Raw genomic sequence first — 24,218 nt, forward strand, 5'->3', positions numbered from 1 at the left:
GATTGTACTTGTTTTTAAGTGTCCGTTTCTCATTCTGGGGTGTAGTTACCCCTAGGTACAGATCTAGGATCAGCTTCACCTCCCCTAATCCTAACCATAAACAGTGGGAAAAATTCAAAACTGACCTAAGATTAGTGTCTATTAGTGTCCCACTTTCTCATCACCGAAAGGAAATAGGTCAATCTTCTGCCTAATTTCATAGACTGAAAGGTTGATATGTGGGCAGAGCGCTACTACTAAAGGTAGTGTTAACAAAACAATGATTGCAATGATGAGATGAAATAAGTCTTTGTTTTTTTAAATTCCTTTAATGGTTCAGTTGGTATAGGATTTGGAAGCATTTAGTCAGCAGCCATACAGCAAGAACCAACTAATCGATGTCAACAGAGAAATACAAAGGCAACACAAAATAACTCAAACGACAACTAGGCAAAGACAGGTCATCACATTGAAAGATACACAGCTCTAGTCATACTGAACAGCATGCTGAAAAAATCTGATTTGTAGAATTTTGAACAGAGGAAATCACACGCATGCACGCACTCACGCACACACAAAGATTAAAAATGAAGGCTGTTGGTCAACTATGACAGGTATAGTATATACTAAGATACCTTTGCATTGTTGTCTTTAAGATGAAAGCAAAACAATGCACAGAGAAATTAGGTTCAAGAAAGTTTTAAAACAAGAGTAAACATTAAAAAGGACAAACTTTTGTCATAGGCGGATACTGTAACTGTTTGTTGGCGATGTATGTAGCCATGATCGCTGAGGAAATTTGATCCTGAAATTATTGCCAACAGGATAACATGGATTACACTTTTTTTTTTTTTTTTTAAATAGCTGACTATTTTTCCAAAATGTTTTTTAAAGAGCTAGTAGCGTCCATAAACTTTGAGAATGTACAAGCAATGGTCATTGTGGCACGGCTTTCAAGACCCTCCCAGATCTACTTCAAATGTACACTGTTAACCACAAGGCAGGCATGCTTGGTTTCAAAACATCAAGACACAATTGTTTAAGTTAAGCGAGTTAACAAAAAGTACTTACACACATTAAATATAGAGTATGTTACTACAAAAAAAACTGAGTCGGATTGAAAAAAAACAAAAAATATTCGATTGAATTGAAAGATTCCAGTTGCAATCAACGAACACAGAAAACGGATCGGTATTGTTTACAGCGCGTCAATTGCTGAAGGGTATAAGGAGGCAGTAAAAACACTGTAGTTTCTTATGCGAGTATTCACCATGTTTCTAGTAGCTCCATGGGTGTGGTTCTGTTGATATAATTACATTAGTGTGAGTCAAGAGTAACCTTTGTCCAATCTAAAGAGTGACAAGATTATGCTCTTGGATACTTTTGATAAGATTAGGCGTTTTGATCCGTGTAGACTTTCTAAACGATAGTTTGGGAGAGAGTCAATTCTATCAATAATAAATTAGAACTACGCTAGGTCCCTCGTCAGGCACCTTTTAAAAATCATAATGTTACATTTATTTTACAGATAAAAAAAATAAAATAATAATTGGCACAATCAATTGATTATTATTGTATTTTCCCTCTAATATCTGTACAATAAAAAAGGTTATATAATTTCACAATAACCCCAAGACCTTGTTTGCTTGGGGAAAAGCCATCTGCACCTATGTATACTGTGTGTGTTTGTGCTAGTGTCATTGATTCTAAAGTCCCGAATGGGAAGCCAAGTTGACATCTCAACAGCCTATTGTTCAAATCAACAATAAGCAGGAAGAAGTACAATTGGTTTGAAAGAATATGAAAACCATTAAACACGTTTTTAACCTTTCCACCTACAGGGACCCTGTGTACAGTTAAAAAAAAAATAAAAAAAGATTCAACCAAAGAAAGTAATGAATTATCTTCCCGCAAGGTCATTAGTTAAAACACTCACGCTTCTCTCTTTCATTTGACGGAAAAATTATGTCCTTGGTCAGTTCTACCATTGAGTAGAGCAGATACGAAACAACACTGCTCGATAAGAAAAACAAAAAAAAAGACAAATAGACAAGGTTTGCATTCATACAATTTGTAAGTGTTTTCATCGACTTGCTCGACACCAAGGCCCTAACCCATGGTAATGCATACCTACTGTGGCTGGGGCAATGGTGTATCCGTTTGAATGGGAAGGATGCTGGATGAAAGGGAGGGGGAGAGAGAAAGGTAACCAACACCCAGTGATCCTTCCCACCCTCCTTCCATCCATCACAGGTGCCCATCCGCTCCCCAGAAACTCAACAGTGTTGTGTCGGTCGGTGGAGTTTGGGTTGCCGTAGACGATGGGGGAGTGCCCCAGGGTCACTGCCGCCGGTCTTCGGTTTCTTGTCGTGAAAAAGCCATCACCACATCCTCCGCACCTGGTGACCCACATCCAAAAACAGAGGTCAGTAGATATCAACAACAAACTCCATCTAGATATTCCTTCCACCTACACAAGTCCTCTTAGATATGTGAATAAAACATTTAGTAATCATAAGCATGAGTAAAATAACTGAATCTACATTACATTTCAATAAACTCTGTTTTTAGGTGGAATTTCTTGAAATCTTTGCTTGTATGAATGAATAGTATATCTATTCTTATTGTTTTCTTTCTGACTTTGAGCTCATGTTGGGTGTGCCCTTGACTTAATTGATGTCATCATGACTGAGTGTGGTGAGGTTAAATACGGTGAATCACCAAAGCGACAGCACACACTACACTATATAACTGTGCCACAAGACTTCCACATCGCACATGGAATAGCAAAGTCTCTCGACATCTCTTGGTTTAGGGATAGGTAAATGCATCTAGGTATTCCAAACTACTGCCATGTTCCCTACAGTCCAGAGGCACAGTCTTCTCAATCACACAACTCAAAATCAAGGTCTCCCTAGGAGTACCCAGCTGCAGACCTTATCCAGTCCTGCCCTGATAAGCAATACATCTGAGGCCTTAAACGATCCTTCCATCCACATCTCTATTCCAACCCAAACTGCAGGAGGCATGGAATACCTGTGGAGAGCTAACGCTAGAGTCCAGCTGGCGTAGCCAATCTCACTAAGCCATGAGAAATCATAGCAATGCTGTGCTACAGTATATAGGTACCAAAAGACAGACAAATGCAGTGATCACTGGTGTACATTGGGAGGTCTGGCTTGTCTTCCCTTTGTATTCTATTTACTTCTATCAAGTTGAGGGTTAATCAATACCAATCCCAGATTACAAGTTCTGCAGTGCCAAAGTTAACAAAGAGAACATGCCAGGGTGTGGAGTTGGGAGAAAACGACTGAAAACCAAACTCTACACCAAAACCTCAGTCTGGGCACCTTCAGATCGCCCTGGCCATTTTCCACGAAGTTACAGAGAAACATTTTTGAGTTAAAGCATGATCTGATTGTAGCGTATTCTGTAACCTTTAGCTATTCAAAAATAGACTTTGCTTACATTAGTAACCTTCATCATATTTGCATTTATTTCGAAAAGGTTTAACTTTCCTAGATGTAGGCTGAATAGGTTTGATGGTAACAAAAGGAATATGGCCCAGTCATACTTGAATGCCAACATCAGAGGAGGCAGAGCTGCCACACTTGCAACTGATGGATGGTAAGCACTTTTAAATTGATGGTAAATGATTTGAATTGCCAGTAAATGCTGGTCTTGTTTCAGGTTTTACCAAACCGATTTGTCAAGCACTATCAGAATGCAAACATCATCAAAACCCATTTTAACACGTTTTTGAAAGTGGAGAGGTTTCTTTTTTCGCAACTTTGCTATACAAAGTATCATTGCTTGTTAGATTTAATTATTACAGGGGGAAATGAAAGTAGGTCACACAGACTGCTTCCATATCTATTTGGCTCATAGGGCGGACCCTTTTCAGAAGATCGTGCGCAGACACAACCAGGCGTAGACTCGGTGTTCAGTTTGGTTGTTTCTAAAGAGGAGATAATTAGGATGTTTCTATGGTGCTCTTGGGTCAGCATAATCTAAATAAGTGAGAGACTGGGGAAGGATCTTTTTATTTTTGGACTTGCTCTTCCTTTCAGGTTCCCAGTCCCCTAGAGATCTCATCCAATGAGGATGTGGCAAAGAACACCCCTATGCTACAAAATGGCCCTGCCAGGGAAGGAGAACGAGATGCGGCACATCAGAGGAAATAAATGGCACAAATCCTGACTGAATTTGAATGTGGCACGTCTTGACAAATTTAATTTAAAAAAAATATTGAACTGATATGCTTCTCCACTTCACATGAAATGGACTTGGCCCATAAAATGGTAAAATTCAATTGACACATAAAATGTTAAGAAGCTCATAAAAATGGCATACACAGTAATCATACAAGGATCAAATAAATGCAATAATACAATAAACATTGTAAGGTGCAGGGAGAAGACCACAGAGAAGGTAATATTCAAGTATTATTATTATTCTTATTTTTTAAATACGTTATGGGGAGGGGAAAAAAAGTGTTGAATTTAGGGCTGACCCCATTTAGTCAACTGGTCGACTGTTTGGTTGATAGGCTATTGGTCGACTGATTTTTTTTGTCAAGAAGTAGCAAATATATCATTTTTTTCATGGCCCAGGAGACACCTGTCTGATTATCCCGTCTCAGTGGACTAAACCATTGCGGAGGCCGCGGGGATGGCATAGTCCAATAAGGAGGAGAGTGTTGCTAAGATGCACAAGGCACTTCTCTCTCCAGAATGAGCTCTCTCCCGCCACTTTGTGCACATTCATTGTTTTATAACTTCATTGTGTGAATTGTTTTCCCTTTGACTGTTAGCATCTATCAATTCCCCATTACATATATCACCAGTAGAATACTTACCGTTAACTCACATCATTTCTAATCTACAATGTTTGTTTGGTTAAGGTATATATTTTTGTTAATCCATTTAATATATTATTATTCCAGTCATTTACCTTTATTATTGTTGGACTGGACACAGTTTGCAGAGCTCACAACCTATGCTACACGTTTTGGTTTATTTCATTCCATTAACGAGTTGTCAATTTATTCATTGTCTTTTAAGGAAGTAAGGATGTGCACCTGATTACGTGTAGAAGTAGGCCTAGGCTACCTGGCCTGCGCGCAAATGTAGGCCTATAAATGTGCCCATTTGGGGATGTCTGATAGTATTTCTGATTGTCTTAACTCAGCACCATTAATGAGCTTTGTAGCTTCTCAAAGTACTTTTTTCACCTCAAACAGCAAGTAAACAAAGTCTGTCATTCTCAATGGATGTAAAAACAATGTATTTACATATTTTCAACTCTCTCCCTTTCAATATCCACTTGGCAAGAAAGTGAAAACTGTAATTCTCTGATCCAGTGGAGGGGCGTAGGTATGGGTTGGCCTAGGTGGACACAGGCCCACCCACTGTGGAGCCAGGCCCTGCCAGGCACACCCAATCAGAATGATAATACATCTATTTGTCATAAAATACCAGATTTTATTTGTTGGCTTTATGTAGGCTACTTTTACATAGTTGTTACTTTTAGATTTGTATCATTTTAAATGTAGATTTCTATAGTTTACATTAACCAGATGACAATTATTTTGCGATACGAAGACTATGAAACTGTTCCATAAAAATGTGCATATGAAAATCATAACTGGCATGCAGATCGGTAGAAATGGTAAGATAAATTAGCACTCGACATGAAAAAGGTTGCCGGCCCCTGGTGTAGCGTATTACCGGCATCTACAAAGGGCAGCGGGAGGTGGTGGTTCGGGAAAAAGTTTTTTTTCTTCTGGCTCCCTTTTGAGTCATTAGTATATCTTAATTATTTAATCAAACAGTGTGCTTAAAGCATCAGACAAGCTCAGTGGACATAGTTGATTTGTTAAAACACATAGGGTACTGTATATCTATATTGAAAAATGCTGGACTTAAAATTTAGATCAATCAATTGGTAAAAAGAACGGACGACTCTCGGTCAACCAATATTTTTGTTGTTGTCAGGGACAGCCCTAGTAGAATTTCAGGGAATAAGCTTAAAATTTCAACATTTTCTCTGACATGGCAAAATGTGTAGAATTGCAGGAAATGTGTTTTAAAACAGCTACATTGTCACTGCGGCCAACAGGAGGGCCTCTAAAATACTTGGTCAGTGACCGCACCATTGGCCACGCCCCGCTACGCCCATCACCTAAGCCCCATTTTGATACAGAAAAATCCCTGATCTTGTGGTTGCATAAGGGAGCTTGCTCTTGCGTAACGGGCAGCTCAGACTGAGCACGTGTCTAGCACAAGGACTCGAGCAGGCAGACCAGCAGAAAGGCTCAGAATAAACTGACAGAGATACAGGGCCGACGGCCATTAGAGTGGAATACACCACTGGACTACTGATGAACTGAAGCATGAGGGGACCTGCTTTATAGGAGCCCTCTGTTTCGCAGTCATAATGTGTGGGCCGCACCCTGCTGCACAGTCAACACACACGCTCCCTTGCAGTGTCACACAAGCGCTAGCCGACAGGATAGAAACGTCAGGCCCTAGGAGCCGTTGCCTAGCGACCGAGTCAAATCAGATTGTATCACTGCCCGGCAGGCTGTTACCGCCTATGAGCAAACAGCTGCTGGCTAACGTTTGCTCCAATCATGCTCCCTCCCTCCTCATCTCTCACTGATCCCCCGCCTCAGCCTGTTCTCTCTCCTCATCTGCCAAATAAGCACCGGGGAATAGATCTGTTCATCATATTCTAATACGTGTAAATAACAGCAACTGAGCCATCTGATTTCCCTGTCATAAATACATACAAATGTGTATGGTGGCTAACTGTTCATACACTAGGCCTATATAGTGTGTATATATATATATATACACACACTATATAGGCCTAGTGTATGAACAGTTAGCCACCATACACATTTGTATGTATGTATGTATGTATGTATGTATGTATGTATGTATGTATGTATGTATGTACACACACACACATACATACATACATGCATGTCCACACACACACACACATAATCTATCTATCTATCTATCTATCTATCTAGTGTTAGGATAGATATATATAGTGTATCTATCCTAACACTATCTCTATCCATCTATCTCTATATATCTATATATATATATATCTATATCTATCTATCTATCTATATATACACACATACACATACGTATACACACACACACATACGTATACACACACACACATACACACACACACACACACACATATATACATATATATACACACACACACACACACACACACACATATATATATATACATATATATATATATATATATATACATATATATATATATATATACATATACATATACATACATATATATATATATATATATACATATATATATATATATATCATATACATATACATATATATACATATATATATATATATATACACATATATATATATATATATACATATACATATACATATATATATATATATATACATATATATATATATATATATATACATATACATATATATATATATATATATATATATATACATATACATATATATATATATATATATATATATATATATATATATATATATATATATATATATATACGTATGTGGACACCCCTTCAAATTAGTGGATTCGGCTATTTCAGCCACATCTGTTGCTGACAGGTGTATAAAATCGGGCACACAGCCATGCAATCGCCATAGACAAATATTGGTAATAGAATGGCCTTACTGAAGAGCTCAGTGACTTTCAACGTGGCACCGTCATAGGGTGCCACCTTTCCGACAAGTCAATTCGTCACATTTCTGCCCTGCTAGAGCTGTCCCGGTCAACTGTAAGTGCTGTTATTGTGAAGTGGAAACGTCTAGGAGCAACAACAGCTCAGCTGCAATGTGGTAGGCCACACAAGCTCACAGACCGGGACCGCTGAAGTGTGTAAAAATCAAGTTCCAAACTGCCTCCGGAAGCAACGTCAGCACAAGAACTGTTTGTCGGGAGCTTCATGTAATGGGTTTCCTTGGCCGAGCAGACGCACACAAATCTAAGATCACCATGCGCAACCCCAAGCATCAGCTGGGAGTGGTGTAAAGCTCGCTGCCTCAAGTGAAGAATCCCGCTTCACCATCTGGCAGTCCAATGGACAAATCTGGGTTTGGGAGATGCCAGGAGAACGCTACCTGCCCGGATGCATAGTGCCAACTGTAAAGTTTGGTGGAGGAGGAATAATGGTCTGGGGCTGTTTTTCATGGTTCTTAGTTCCAGTGAAGGCAAATCTAAACGCTACAACATACAATGACATTCTAGACAACTCTGTGCTTCCAACTTTGTGGCAACAGTTTGGGGAAAGGCCTTTCCTGTTTCAGCACAATCCCCCGTACACAAAGCGAGGTCCATACAGAAATGGTTTGTTGAGATCAATGTGAAAGAACTTGACTGGCCTGCATAGAGCCCTGACCTCAACCCCATCGAACGCCTTTGGGATGAATTGGAACACCGACTGCGAGCCAGGCCTAATCGCCCAACATCAGTGCCCAACCTCCATATCAATGCCCATGATTTTGTAATGAGATGTTCAACAAGCAGGTGTCCACATACTTTTGGTCATGTAGTGTACTTGCTCTGAAGACTATGAAAGAATGGGAAAAGATTGGATAAGGTGTAGGCTAATCAATTTGACATATTTACATACATCTTACATTGATTTATCTAACAAAATAATAAAGATATTACATGTTTCTAAATGTAAAGTTAAATATAGAGTTATGATCAGCGAATGGAGGGACAGTGTTTCCTCAGTCTCTCTCTCTCTCCTTCCCCCTACTTTCTCTCTCATAAGATGGCATCTGCCCAGTGTCAGGTGTTCAATGCTAGCTACTAGATGACCATCCCCACTGGGTCCGTCCTTGGAAACAGGCCTGTTCTGAAAGCACCTGCAGACTATGACCTCTTTCCCAACATACGTCAACATTTGTCAGAGACAAAACAAAGCGTGCCACACATCAAAAAGGTTACTACAGCCCAGAGCATGAATAAATAAAAACATAATTTTTAACCAAATGTACAAACGTAATATCGATTGAAGTTAGAGCTCTTAAGAAACATATTGCAGTTAGAGTGCAGTATGCTGCAATTACTGTGTCGAAAATACCACAGTCGACTGCAGTTACTGCATTTCTACTGCTGTTTCTAAACTGAAATGTTTTTTCTAAGGGAGATGGCGCAATGTTTCAGTTGACGTCTTGCTGGTCAGAGTGACAGACAGGGCTCAAACCCAGGTTTCCTGTGCACCACCAGACTGTATTTATTTGGTGCTTATATTTGTCCTATTTTACACAAGTGTGTATTAATAAGCATGTGTGAATTGGAAATAGTTATTTTTGAACTAGCTCCCTTTCAGTTACTGGCCCAACGCTCTAACCGCTAGGCTACCTCCCGCCCTTGTATATGTAGCATGTGAAGAATGTGGCATGTGAGGAGCCGAAAGCAAAATCGACCAGTCCTGTCCCCACTAAGCAAAGAAATAACTACCTCCTTGCAAATGAAAAGACAAAATGAGCAACACTTTGCCATAGAAACCTCTGTGTACAGTTCTGGGTCTGGGTTGCTCTTCTTGAAGCGGACATTTTGTACAAGTATGACGGAAGAGCTTTGCCAAAAAATGTGCAACATGCTATAGCCTTTGTGACACAAATATTCTACACGACGTACTGCGTCTTTATAGATATTGGACCCATTTGTTTAGGCCTTCACTAACACATTGACTAATTACATGGTTTCTTCATATTTACAAAATATTAAAGAGCAATTTATTCATCTACACATATGACTCATTCAAATATCCTCATGCTCTAAAAGGAGAAACATTTTAATATGCGGTCTACGTGTCTGATATGTAATCTCGTTTCCCTCTCCGGACCACAACTCAAGCACAGCCCATGTTAGCCCACTAAGCTCAAGCATTAGCTGAAGGGGTTTCCAGGTCTCAAGCAAGTGTTACTCATCACGCAAGCGTGGTTCACCAAACCACCTTGTTACATGAGGGTGCAGACAGGCTGACCAAATCATGATTGTGTTATTAGTGCAGAGAGATAACAATCTGTGCAGGCCGAGAGGATAAAGACATGGAATCCCCCGCAGAAACTCCAGTGGGGTTAAGAGGCGTTGAGATAGGGGCTTGCATGTGGTCAGTAGGTAATACACCACACCCACGGTAGCCATTTTCTCATCGCATGCAATAAGGCCCGAGGTGGTGTGCTATATGGTCAATATACCATGGTTAAGGGCTGCTCTTACGCGCATGCTGGATACAGCCCTTAGCCGTGGTATATTTTCCATATGCCACGAGGTGCCTTATTGCTATTATAACCTGGTTACCAACGAAATTTGAACAGTAAAAACAAATGTTTTGTTATACTCGTGGTATATTTAAGCAATAAGGAACGAGGGGGTGTGGTATATGGCCAATATACCACCGCTAAGGGCTGTTCTAATTACGAGGGGGTGTGGTATATGGCCAATATACCACCGCTAAGGGCTCCAGCCAATCAGCATCCAGGACCCAAACTACCCAGTTTATAATGGAGTATAGAGTTGTTATTTATTGCAATATTGAATGGGGCAACTCCTTGCAGTAATTTACTTCCCCCAGGCTGGCTATTTTGTGTCAGAATGCTCACCATACTTGGAGACTTTTGCTTGCTTCTACACCTGCATTGCTTGCTGTTTGGGGTTTTAGGCTGGGTTTCTGTACAGCACTTTGAGATATCAGCTGATGTAAGAAGGGCTTTATAAATAAATTTGATGGAGACTAGATTTATTGCAATATTGAGGAAACTCTCTTTGTATCATTAAGGGTAGTCATTTGGTGGTGGCTCACACTAAGGTCTAAAATAACGAACTAAGCTGCTCATTAAGACTGCATGGGTTGCGTTCAGTAGAGCCAAACGGGAAAACAGTATGGAAACGGAGGAGGTAGGTTTACTACCTTTTTTTTAACCTTTATTTAACTAGGCAAGTCAGTTAAGAACAAATTCTTATTTTCAATGACGGGCTAGGAACAAAACCTATCTAATAAGAATGCTCCTTTCCTGACTAAAAGTATTTTCAGCCTTTTGCGTCAAATGACCGTGAATCTGGCTCCAAATGATTGTTACTTTCTAGGTTAACGGTCATGTTAGCCCTTAAAGCTTTGACTCAGGACAAAATAACTACATATACACAGCACACAGTCTTCATCCACCAGCTTCCGCTCTGAGACAGAATATCATCAGTGTTTCAGAGTTTCATCTGAAAAAACTTCACAGCATCAGCGTCAGGAGCAACGTTCCTCTCAGGCCTGATTAAAATAGCATAACATCCTATTTTGCATATATGCTAATCTGCCAATTAAAACCACCTGAAATGCAAATTCATTGACCCAGTCGCTAAAAGAAACATGACTAGCCGCATATGCACCAGTTCCCTCTTACCTCTGACAGTGCATGCTCTGAAATAAATGTGATGATTTCTAATCAAGATCTCTCTGTTTAGGCAATATTTCCAAACCGAGCATGACAAAGAGTGAAAAGCATTAAGATGCCCGAGACACTCACAAATGCATTCCAGTGCACTTGTCTAGAACATTCTCACATACAAGCTTGCTTGATGCACATCAAAGGATATGAGTGAGAGAGTGAGAGTGAGAGAGAGAGTAGACTATCAGGCAAACAGAGGCCTCACTCTGTGACAGTGTCCTATTCTGCTGCCGCTGGCATCCATTCACAAACAGTTCACTGTTGCCTGTTCAAAACTTGCTTTCCTTTATGCCGTTCTCATTAACGCCAGCAGCAAAACCATTTCAGTCTTTGGGAGAAACACTTCAGAACTGCATGACACCAATCTCACAGTCCCTATCATGAATCTGTAGTAGTATAGAAACCGAATAGTGCATCTTGTTCATGATACAACTGCTTGGGGTGGTAAGATGAAGACCAGTCATCAATATAAAAATCACACAATATCCAAACAGAAAAAAGTGTTTCATGGTGAACACAAAGCTTCACTTTATACATAAAGCTGTCTACAGGCTATGTCAAGCTTGTGCATCTCTTTATAAAGGACCAAGGAGGAACATTTTCCTACCAATACCCCTTTGTATCACCAAACCCACAACATGATGTACCTACAACAGCAAACTACAGTACTAAATGCTAATAATTCACAAAATGTTTTGATGCTAATTTGCTTCATAAAGTCTCCATTGTGTCCTCTGGAGTCTAACTCTACTTTCCGAGCTCTCTCTGGATCAATAAGTCCATGACTGACATATGACTCTGTCACTGCAGGACAGTCCTAGACTCACCCCTGAGAGTTCATACCAAACCCCCTGCAGTCAGCAGGTTTCAGACCAGCACCAAAGACCTCATCCTTTTTCAGCTTCAGCTTTCAGTAGCTGGGAAGACGGAGTCGGTTTTACTATGCAGTCAGTAAGACACCTTTGGCTCTTTGGATGAAGTCCACCTGACCTCTACAAGTAATCTAGTTGTATGTAGTCCTATGCCGTTTTACATTAGCCCAGTGGTACAGAGAAATCTAGGATAATGCATTATCCAACATTCTTATGGTAACCTAGTAAGTACTGTAGCTATATAGGCCTACATGAGGTGGGATGAAATGAAGATAGCTACAAGATGTACCATATATATAAAATGGCACTCGGCCACCAAACCAAGCATGCCAAGAAAGAATATTTGAAGTCATATGTTTTATTTTTTTGCCAAAATGTAGCCATCCCTCTTTAACCTGTACAAAACATCTACACCGTTAATGTACGAGGACATTCTCTGCTACTCATCTACCAATGTAGTAATGGGTCCCAGTGGGGCTTTGGCCTGAACTATAACTGGGAGATGAGGCAGACAGAAACAACCTCCCTCTTGGAGATGCTGTCACATATGGCCTGTATCTGTATTGTACTCGATTGGTAAGTAGGTCAACAGCTTGGTAGGACAGTTATGACATAGCAGAACCTTCACAAAGCATCAGCAGTGCTGGAGGAAAATAGCTTTTACAAAGTGCAACTATCTACTAGTTAAAGGAATAGTTCACCCAAAGTACATGTTGGTTTCCTTACCCTGGTATTGATAGCAACAAGATTTTCCTTTTTGAGGAATGATTGGGTGCTTAATTACATTTGTCTATACAACTCTGGACTTCCTTCTTAAAATGATATATCGGCGCCGCCACACATGAAAGCAGCCTCGTAGCGTTTATCTAGTGTGATCTTTGGGCTCTGGGGGATATTCGAAAAAGTGATTAAGCCACTATTCTTAGTGGTTATCGCCGCTCTTCCTAATCCCAGTCCTTAAAACAACTTGTAAATTACTAATAATTCATCATACTGAGTGGGTGGCATGCTGCCAATTGACTAACTCTGAATCCCAAATGGCATCCTATTCCCTATATAGTGCACTATTTTTCACCAGAACACTGTGGGTCCTGGTGAAAAATAGTGCACTATGTAGGGAATAGGGTGCCATTTGGGACTTAGCCTAAATATACCTCTCGTGTGCACCTTTGACGAGTCATACTAGTGTATAATTGATGAGGCTCGGCTCTTCCCTGAACGAGGACCGCATTATGGACACAGTACGGCTCCCAGATTGAGCTCTGCAAGCTGTAAATTCAAGGGCAAAAAGGGACATATTGCACAGTAAGGCTCCATACACAGGCCTATTGAGTCCTCCATCTAAAAAATTTTTAATATACATATACACACACAGACACACACAGTTGAAGTCAGATGTTTACATACACCTTAGCCAAATACATTTAAACTCAGTTTTTCACAATTCCTGACATTTAATCCTAGTAAAAAGTCCCTGTCTTAGGTCAGTTAGGATCACCACTTTATTTTAACAATGTGAAATGTCAGAATAATAGTAGAGAGAATGATTTACTTCAGCTTTTATTTATTTCACCACATTCCCAGTGGGTCAGAAGTTTACATACACTCAATTAGTATTTGGTAGCATTGCCTTTAAATTGTTTAACATGGGTCAAACGTTTCTGGAAGTCTTCCACAAGCTTCCCACAATAAGTTGGGTGAATTTTGGCCCATTCCTCCTGACAGAGCTGATGTAACTGAGTCAGGTTTGTAGGCCTCCTTGCTCACACATGCCTTTTCAGTTCTGCCAACAAATGTTCTATGGGATTGAGGTCAGGGCTGTGATGGCCACTCCAATACCTTGATTTTGTTGTCCTTAAGCCATTTTGCCACAACCTTGGAAGTATGCTTGGGGTCAATGTCCAAGCTTTAACTTCCTGACTGATGTCTTGAGATGTTCCTTCAATATATCCACATAATTTTCCTTCATCATGATGCCATCTATTTTGTGAAGTGCACCAGTCCCTACTGCAGCAAAGCACCCCCGCAACATGATGCTGCCACCCCCGTGCTTCACGATTGGGATGGTGTTCTTCCGCTTGCAAGCCTCCCCCTTTTTCCTCCAAACATAACGATGGTCATTATAGCCAAACAGTTATATTTTTGTTTCATCAGACCAGAGGACATTTCTCCAAAAAGTACGATCTTTGTCCCCATGTGCAGTTGCAAACCGTAGTTTAGATTTTTATGGTGGTTTTGGAGCAGTGAATTCTTCCTTGCCGAGCGGCCTTTCAGGTTATGTCGATATAGGACTCGTTTTACTGTGGATATTAGAGGTCGACCGATTAATCGGAATGGCCGATTAATTAGGGCCGATTTCAAGTTTTCAACAATCGGAAATCGGTATTTTTGGAAGCCGATTTGGCCGATTTTTTTTTTTTTTAACTTTATTTAACTAGGCAAGTCAGTTAAGAACACATTCTTATTTTCAATGATGGCCTAGGAACGGTGGGTTAACTGCCTTGTTCAGGGGCAGAATGACAGATTTTTACCTTGTCAGCTCAGGGATTCAATCTTGCAACCTTACGGTTAACTAGTCCAACGCTCTAACCACCTGCTTTACATTGCACTCCACGAGGAGCCTGCCTGTTATGCGAATGCAGTAAGAAGCCAAGTTAAGTTGCTAGCTAGCATTAAACTTATCTTATAAAAAACAATAAATCAATCATAATCACTAGTTAACTACACATGGTTGATGATATTACTTGTTTATCTAGCCTGTCGTTGCATATAATCGCTTAGGTACACGTTGCTCCAACCATAAACAGCAATGCCTTTCTTAAAATCAATACACAAGTATATATTTTTAAACCTGCATATTTAGTTAATATTGCCTGCTAACATGAATTTCTTTTAACTAGGGAAAATGTGTCACTTCTCTTGCAAACAGAGTCAGGGTATATGCAGCAGTTTGGGCCGCCTGGCTCGTTGCGAACTGTGAAGACTATTTCTTCCTAACAAAGACAGCCAACTTCGCCAAACGGGGGATGATTTAACAAAAGCGCATTTGCGAAAAAAGCACAATCGTTGCACGACTGTACCTAACCATAAACATCAATGCCTTTCTTAAAATCAATACACAAAGGTATATATTTTTAAACCTGCATATTTAGCTAAAAGAAATCCAGGTTAGCAGGCAATATTAACCAGGTGAAATTGTATCATTTTGCGTTCATTGCACGCAGTCAGGGTATATGCAACAGTTTGGGCCACCTGGCTCGTTGCGAACTAATTTGCCAGAATTTTACATAACATCGAAGGTTGTGCAATGTAGCCTTCCCTGTAGCTCAGTTGGTAGAGCATGGTGTTTGCAACGCCAGGGTTGTGGGTTCGATTCCCACGGGGGGCCAGCACAGAAAAATAAAAAATGTATGAAATGAAATGTATGCATTCACTACTGTAAGTCGCTCTGGATAAGAGCGTCTGCTAAATGACAAAAATGTAAAAAAATGTAAATGTAACAGGAATATTGTTTTGTTTCCGGATTCGACCATATTAATGACCTAAGGCTCGTATTTCTGTGTGTTATTATGTTATAATTAAGTCTATGATTTGATAGAGCAGTCTGACTGAGCAATGGTAGGCACCAGCAGGCTCGTAAGCATTCATTCAAAATAGCACTTTCGTGCGTTTTGCCAGCAGCCCTTCGCAATGCACTGTGCTGTTTATGACTTCAAGCCTATCAACTCCCAAGATTAGGCTGGTGTAACCGATGTGAAATGGCTAGCTAGTTAGCCGGGTGCGCGTTAATAGCGTTTCAAACGTCACTCGCTCTGAGACTTGGAGTAGTTGTTTCCCTTGCTCTACATGGGTAACAATGCTTCGAGGGTGGCTGTTGTCGATGTGTTCCTGGTTCGAGCCCAGGTAGGAGCGAAGAGAGGGACGGAAGCTATACTGTTACACTGGCAACACTTAAGTGCCTATAAGAACATCCAATAGTCAAAGGTATATGAAATACAAATCGTATAGAGAGAAATAGTCCTATAATTCCTATAATAACTACAACCTAAAACATCTTACCTGGGAATATTGAAGACTCATGTTAAAAGGAACCACCAGCTTTCATATGTTCTCATGTTCTGAGCAAGGAACTTAAACGTTAGCTTTTTTACATGGCACATATTGCACTTTTACTTTCTTCTCCAAGACTTTGTTTTTGCATTATTTAAACCAAATTGAACATGTTTCATTATTTATTTGAGGCTAAATTGATTTTATTGATGTATTATATTAAGTTAAAATAAGTGTTCATTCAGTATTGTTGTAATTGTCATTATTACAAATAAATTAAAAAGGGGAGAAAAAAAAACGTTCGATTAATCGGTACCGGCTTTTTTGGTCATCCAATAATCGGTATCGGTGTTGAAAAATCATAAATCGGTCGACCTCTAGTGGATATAGATACTTTTGTACCTGTTTCCTCCAGCATCTTCACAAGGTCCTTTGCTGTTGTTCTGGGATTGATTTGCACTTTTCGCACCAAAGTACGTTCATCTCTAGGAGACAGAATACGTCTCTTTCCTGAGCGGTATGACGGCTGCGTGGTCCCATGGTGTTTATACTTGCGTACTATTGTTTGTACAAATGAACATGGTACCTTCATGCGTTTGGAAATTGCTCCCAAGGATGAACCAGACTTGTGGAGGTCTACAATTATTTTCTGAGGTCATTTTCTTGAATTTTCCAAGCTATTTAAAGGTACAGTCAGTTGAAATAAATGAATTGGGCCCTAACTTATGGATTTCACATGACTGGGCAGGGGTGCAGCCATGGGTGGGCCTTGGAGGGCACAGGCCCACATACTTGGCAGCCAGGCCCACATACTTGGCAGCCAGGCCCACATACTGGGGAGCCAGGCCCAGCCAATCAGAATGAGTTTTTCCCCTTAAAAGGGCTTTATTACAGACAGACGATCCTGCAGGTGAAGAAGCCGGATGTGGAGGTCCTGGGCTGGCATTGTTACACGTGGTCTGCGGTTGTGAGGCCGGTTGGACGTACTGCCAAATTCTTTTAAAATGACAAAAGAACAGCTTATGGTAGAGAAATTAACATTCAATTCTCTGGCAACAGCTCTGGTGGACATTCCTGCAGTCAACATGCCAATTGCACGCTCCCTCAAAACTTGAGACATCTGTAACATTATGTTGTGACAAAACTGCACATTTTAGAGAGGCCTTTTATTGCCCCCAGCACAAGGTGCACCTGTGTAATGACCATGCTGTTGTATCAGCTTCTTGATATGCCACACTTGTCAGGTGGATGGATTATCTTGGCAAAGGAGAAATGCTCACTAACAGGGATATAAAGAAATGTGGGTACAAATGTTGAGATAAATAAGCTTTTTCTGCGTCTGTAAAATTTCTGGGATTTTTTCAAATGTATTTTTCATGAAACCAACACTTTACATGTTGCTTTTATATTCATGTTGAGTAATGCTGGCATATGTTGACTCCAATGCTTCCCACAGTTGTGTCAAGTTGGCTGGATGTCCTATGGGTGGTGAACCATTCTTGATACACACAGGAACTGTTGAGCATTAAAAAAATCTGGCAGCGTTGTAGTACTTGACACACCCAAACCGGTGCACCTGGCACCTACTACCATACCCCGCTCAAAGGCACCTAAATCTTTTGTCTTACCCATTGACACCTAAATCTTTGTCTTGCCCATTCACCCTCAATGGCACACATACACAATCCACGTCTCAAGGCTTAAAAATACTTATTTAACCCATCTCCTCCTCTTCATCAATAAGGGATCATAGCTTTCACCTGGATTCATCTGGTCAGTCTATGTCATGGAAAGAGCAGGTGTGCCTAATGTTTTGTGCTCTCAGTGTATATATTTGTTTAATTTTGGCAACATCACTGCAGTTGACCCCGACTTTGAATACCACTGGTCTAGTACAATGCTGCTTCCCAATACATCATATAAACCAGATTATCTTTTCACAATAGTCTAGTCCATAAAATCACTACTCTCCAGCAAACAGCAACCACCCAGACAGAGGGAGATAACATTCTATTATTTCAGGTACGGTGTCACAGGCAATTTTCTCTGGTTGCCATTGCTGGCCTGTGGCAATAATAAAATATGTGGATAAACTAGGCCCAAGACCCAGCAGGGTCACGGAAGAAGGACAGTAGGGGCTTTCAAGGCTCCAGTCACAGCCCGTTTTGGGATTGAGCCTGGAAGGCAACTGATAAGTCTGGTCGAATCAAGAGGACCTCATCAATGCATTTGTTTGCTCCTTGTAGTACAGGCACCAGCAGGCAGTGACGTCCATCAACCAACCAAGTCCTTATTTCTATTGACTTGGCGCCCTCTTGTGTTGATGTGTGTACCGGCAAGAGCGAGAGAGGCTCCATAACGTCTTGCGCCTTGCTGAGCGACTCATGTACAGTGGATATTACTTTATTCCACCAATTAAGTGTCTACAAACAATTTCACCAAATGTGTGCTTGGCAGGGAATAATGACACCTCTGAGTCACTGACAGCTCCACCCAGACAACCTGTTGGTCTGGTGAGTAATCCATCAGGGTTGGTAGACCAGAGGACACGGGTGTGTTCACTAAGGTGAAACGTTTACAACATTGCAGATGATGTAACCAAACAGAAATTCCAGTTCCACGTGACAGACAATAAAATCTGTTCTACATAATGCTTTTCTATCTGCTGTGTGTATGGGTGTGGCCCTTACCCTGGTCTATGTTGTGCTGTGGTAGCTGACTCATCTGAGCGTTGACCACGCCTGCGTAATTCCGTAGAAACGCCTCCTCACTCGGCGTCAGCTGAGAAACAATTCATTAATAATGTATTAATTTGTTTTTAATAATAATTTTTTTACCCCCTTTTTCTCCCCAATCTTGTCTCATCGCTGCAATTCCCCAATGGGCTCGGGATAGGAAAAGGTAGAGTCATGCATCCTCCGAAACATGACCCGCCTAACCGCGCTTCTTTACACCCGCTCGCTTAACCCGGAAGCCAGCTGCACCAATGTGTTTGAGGAAACACCGTTCAACTGACGACCAAAGTCATCCTGCAGGCGCCCGGCCCGCCACAAGGAGTCGCTAGAGCGTGATGAGCCAAGTATAGCTCCCCCGGCCAAACCCTCCCCTAACCTGGATGACGCTGAGCCAATTGTACACCGCCCTATGGGACTCCCGGTCACGGCCGGTAATGACACAGCCTGAGAACGAACCCCAGGCTGTAGTGAAGCCAGACATAAAATGAATCAATTATTTATAACCACAAGAGCTTTGAAATTGACAATGCACCAAATATCGATGCTACTAATACAATATATGGGTATACGTACATTTGATCCCATCTTCTTCAGCATGAGCAGGACCCGCACCTTTTGCTGGACGTACATCTCTTCAGGAGACTTCCCTGGGGCCTCCTCACGGTTCATCCCCCCTGCTCCTGTAGCTCTGAGACACAAAGTACATTTTTAGAAAGTAAAAGCCATCCTCCAGCTATTTTTTTTACTTTCCTGTTGAAAAGCGATATCCCAAGAATAAATAGAGTAATGTAAACTCACTTAATAGTGTTTTCTTAGAAAGCTGCAAACTACAAGGAGTAGTTCATTCAAGTAGTTGGGCTAGTGGTCTGAAGTAATGCCGACCCCCCTATTTAAAACCACTGAGAGCGGGTCAATGATGATGCTGAAAGTCAAGGCCTATCCTGGGCTAACGCTGAAGCCCAACTGACACTCTATGCCCTACCTAGTGCACTATCGTGTGGCTCAGTTGGTAGAGCATGGTGTTTGCAACGCCAGGGTTGTGGGTTCGATTCCCACGGGGGACCAGTACGGAAAAATGTTTGAAATGTATGCATTCACTACTGTAAGTCGCTCTGGATAAGAGCGTCTGCTAAATGACTAAAATGTTAAAAAAAATATTAAAAAATGGAAATATATGTAGGGAATAGGGTTCCATTTAGGATGCATCCTAAGTCAGTGCAGGTTGGCACGTCACAGTAGAAACAGCTCTCATTAATATTGCATGGAAGTTTTCACAGAGCTCCCTTTCTCGCCCCTGCTTGCTCCCTCCATCTCTCCCTCTGTTACTAATGACCTATTTTCACAGTCAATCTGCGGAGAGATGGGAAGGAAAGAGAGGCGATAAAAAGCCCTTCTAATGCTAATGACAGAAGGGATAGGTTCCTTTGTGACAGGCTGCTGCCGATCACAAGATTTGTTGTTGTCGAATTTGATTTCCTTCTCGGGGTGCACCAATAAATATTTCCATATTTTCCCAAAAAAGCCTAAAGCCGTTTTCCACAGAGTGGAATACTGAAAAGGAAAGTAAAAAAGTGGGATAAAGAGAAGAGGAAGATTAATCCTTTACTAATAAATTCCCCAGGGCTGGGTATCACAGGAGAATCCTATGGGAGACACTGTCTGATAGGGTTTCTTTCACATTTGTTGGGCCTCTTCCTATACAAAGGGCTGCTAACACATGTTGACAGGCTGTTTGATTTAATCGAAAACCTGGATCAGCCCCCTTTTTTAGAAGGATGCTGTGAGTGACGTTAGCTGGGGTGTTATTGAGGGGGACAGACAGACATTGGCAAAAAAAAAACATTGGTCACCTGACCTTAGTTCTATGTGGATAATTTCTACACGGTGGGTTGATTTTATACTCTCTTAGCTGCATGCTACAAGCAAGCAAAAGGCCCACATACATTTTTATTTAACTAGGCAGTGGGTTAACTGCCTTGTTCAGGGGCAGAATGACAGATTTTTACCTTGTCAGCTCGGGGATTCGATCTAGCAACCTTTTGGTTACTGGCCCAAAGCTCTAACCACTAGGCTACCTACACACTAAAAACCCAAGATATCTATGATGCAGTGCAACATAAACGTAAACAAAAAGTGTCAATAGAAGCTCTTCATATTGACAGAGAGAGATGGATAGACAGAGAGCCTGCTTTTTACAGGACTCAAAGTGTGAAGAACATTAAAGACGTACACGTTTGGGAAAAATGGGGTTGGGATGGTAGCTCAGAGCCTTAGTGGTGACATGTTTGATCAAATGTCCCTCCCTTGTCCCCCCCTCCACACAAATGGGTCAGCCAGGACTCTGGGAAGGCAGAGGCCTAACAGCCGATGACACGCAATGCATGATAAAAACACAGACAGCAATATGTCAAATCACATCAAAGTTTATTGGTCGCATACGCATATGTTATATACAGTAGCTCCAACAGTGCAGTAATACCTAGCAAAAAAACAACACATACATAATTCAGAAAAATAAATAAGTAATATAGGATGAACCATGAATAGAATACAGTATATACACTGAACAAAAATATAAATGCAACAATTTCAAAAAACGTACGGAGTTACAGTTAATACAAGGAAATCAGTCAATTTAAATAAATAAATTAGGCCCTAATCTATGGATTTCACATGACTGGGCAGGGGCTTTATTACAGAAAGAAATACTCCTCAGCTTGATATGCCACACCTGTCAGGCGGATGGATTATCGTAGCAAAGGAGAAATGCTCACTAACAGGGATGTAAACAAATTTGTGCCATTTTTTGGGGGGGAAATAAGCTTTCTCTGTGCTTGGAAAATGTTGGGGATCTGTTTTTTTGGCTCATGAAACCAACACCTTACATGTTGCATTTATATTTTTGTTCAGTATACAGTGAGGGAAAAAAAGTATTTGATCCCCTGCTGATTTTGTACGTTTGCCCACTGATAAAAGAAATGATCAGTCTATAATTTTAATGGTAGGTTTATTTGAACAGTGAGAGACAGAAAAAAGAAAAAAAAATCCAGAAAAATGCATGTCAAAAATGTTATAAAATTATTTGCATTTTAATGAGGGAAATAAGTATTTGACCCCTCTGCAAAACATTACTTAGTGGCAAAACCCTTGTTGGCAATCACAGAGGTCAGACGTTTCTTGTAGTTGGCCACCAGGTTTGCACACATCTCAGGAGGGATTTTGTCCCACTCCTCTTTGCAGATCTTCTCCAAGTCATTAAGGTTTCGAAGCTGAAGTTTGGCAACTCGAACCTTCAGCTCCCTCCACAGGTATTCTATGGGATTAAGGTCTGGAGACTGGCTAGGCCACTCTAGGACCTTAATGTGATTGTTCTTGAGCCACTCCTTTGTTGCCTTGGCCATGTGTTTTGGGTCATTGTAATGCTAGAATACCCATCCACGACCCATTTTCAATGCCCTGGCTGAGGGAAGGAGGTTCTCACCCAAGATTTGACGGTACATGGCCCCGTCCATCGTCCCTTTCATGCGGTGAAGTTGTCCTGTCCCCTTAGCAGAAAAACACCCCCAAAGCATAATGTTTCCACCTCCATGTCTGACGGTGGGGATGGTGTTCTTGGGATCATAGGCAGCATTCCTCCTCCTCCAAACACGGTGAGTTGAGTTGATGCCAAAGAGCTCCGTTTTGGTCTCATCTGACCACAACACTTTCACCCAGTTGTCCTCTGAATCATTCAGGTGTTCATTGGCAAACTTCAGACAGGCATGTATATGTGCTTTCTTGAACAGGGGGACCTTGCGGGCGCTGCAGGATTTCAGTCCTTCACGGCGTAGAGTGTTACCAATTGTTTTCTTGGTGACTATGGTCCAAGCTGCTTTGAGATCATTGACAAGATCCTCCCGTGTAGTTCTGGGCTAATTCCTCACCGTTCTCATGATCATTGCAACTCCACGAGGTGAGATCTTGCATGGAGCCCCAGGCCGAGGGAGATTGACAGTTCTTTTGTGTTTCTTCCATTTGCAAATAATCGCACCAACTGTTGTCACCTTCTCACCAAGCTGCTTGGCGATGGTCTTGTAGCCCATTCCAGCCTTCTGTAGGTCTACAATCTTGTCCCTGACATCCTTGGAGAGCTCTTTAGTCTTGGCCATGGTGGAGAGTTTGGAATCTTATTGATTGATTGCTTCTGTGGACAGGTGTCTTTTATACAGGTAACAAGCTGAGATTAGGAGCACTCCCTTTAAGAGTCTTTCTGATTGAGAGGGGGTCAAATACTTATTTCCCTCATTAAAATGCAAATCATTTTATAACATTTTTGACATGCGTTTTTCTGGATTTTTTTGTTGTTATTCTGTCTCTCACTGTTCAAATAAACCTACCATTAAAATTATAGACCGATAATTTCTTTGTCAGTGGGCAAACGTACAAAATCAGCAGGGGACCAAATACTTTTTTCCCTCACTGTACATATAAAGAGGGTGAAATAGTATGTAAACATTATTACTGACCAGTGTTCAATGACTATGTATAAACAGGGCAGTAGTCTAAGGTGCAGGGTAGAGAACCGGGTGGTAGCCGGATAGAACAGCGACCAAGGTTCAGGGCAAGGTACTGGGCGGAGGTCTCAATCTGTTGAAGCTTGTGAGGGTCTTGGGGGCCAAACCAATTTTTTCCAGCCTCCTGAGGTTGAAAAGGCACTGTTGCACCTTCTTCACCACGCTGTCTGTGTGAAAGGACCATTTCAGGTAGTCAGTGACGTGCACGCTGAGGAACTTGAAGCTTTTGACCCTCTCCACTGCGGCCCCGTCAATGTGGATGAGGGCGTGCTCTCTCTGTTGTGTCCTGTAGTGCACAATCAGCTCTTTTGTTTTGTTGACATTGAGATTATTTTCCTGGCTCCACCCCGCCAGGGCTCTCAACTCCTCCCTATAGGCTGTCTCATTGTTGTTGATAATCAGGCCTACCACTGTTGTGTCGTCAGCAAACTTGATGATTGAGTTGGAGACGTACGTGGCCACGCAGTCATGGGAGAACAGGGAGTACAGGAAGGGGCTGAGCACGCACCCCTGTGG

At 41.3% G+C, this 24,218-nt stretch overlaps 1 protein-coding gene and 1 long non-coding RNA gene across 2 annotated transcripts in view; one reads left to right on the forward strand and one right to left on the reverse strand.

Moving 5' to 3' along the window:
• Nucleotides 1–292: 292 nt before the first annotated feature.
• Nucleotides 293–24,218, reverse strand: part of ctnnbip1 (catenin, beta interacting protein 1) — a 32,468-nt gene continuing 8,542 nt past the window's right edge. Inside the window, 3 exon segments of the mRNA NM_001139923.1 lie at nt 293–2,378; nt 19,105–19,195; nt 19,723–19,837. Coding sequence (NP_001133395.1) covers nt 2,320–2,378; nt 19,105–19,195; nt 19,723–19,818 — 246 coding nt within the window. The 5' untranslated portion in view covers nt 19,819–19,837 and the 3' untranslated portion in view covers nt 293–2,319.
• On the forward strand, nt 2,268–5,143 carry LOC123727326 (uncharacterized). Its single transcript, XR_006759250.2, has 2 exons — nt 2,268–2,404; nt 4,050–5,143. It is a non-coding gene; the product is annotated as an uncharacterized LOC123727326 (long non-coding RNA).

This window comes from Salmo salar, chromosome 15 (assembly GCF_965601325.2).
Source record: "Salmo salar chromosome 15, fSalSal1, whole genome shotgun sequence".
In the NCBI taxonomy this organism is placed as follows: domain Eukaryota; kingdom Metazoa; phylum Chordata; class Actinopteri; order Salmoniformes; family Salmonidae; genus Salmo; species Salmo salar.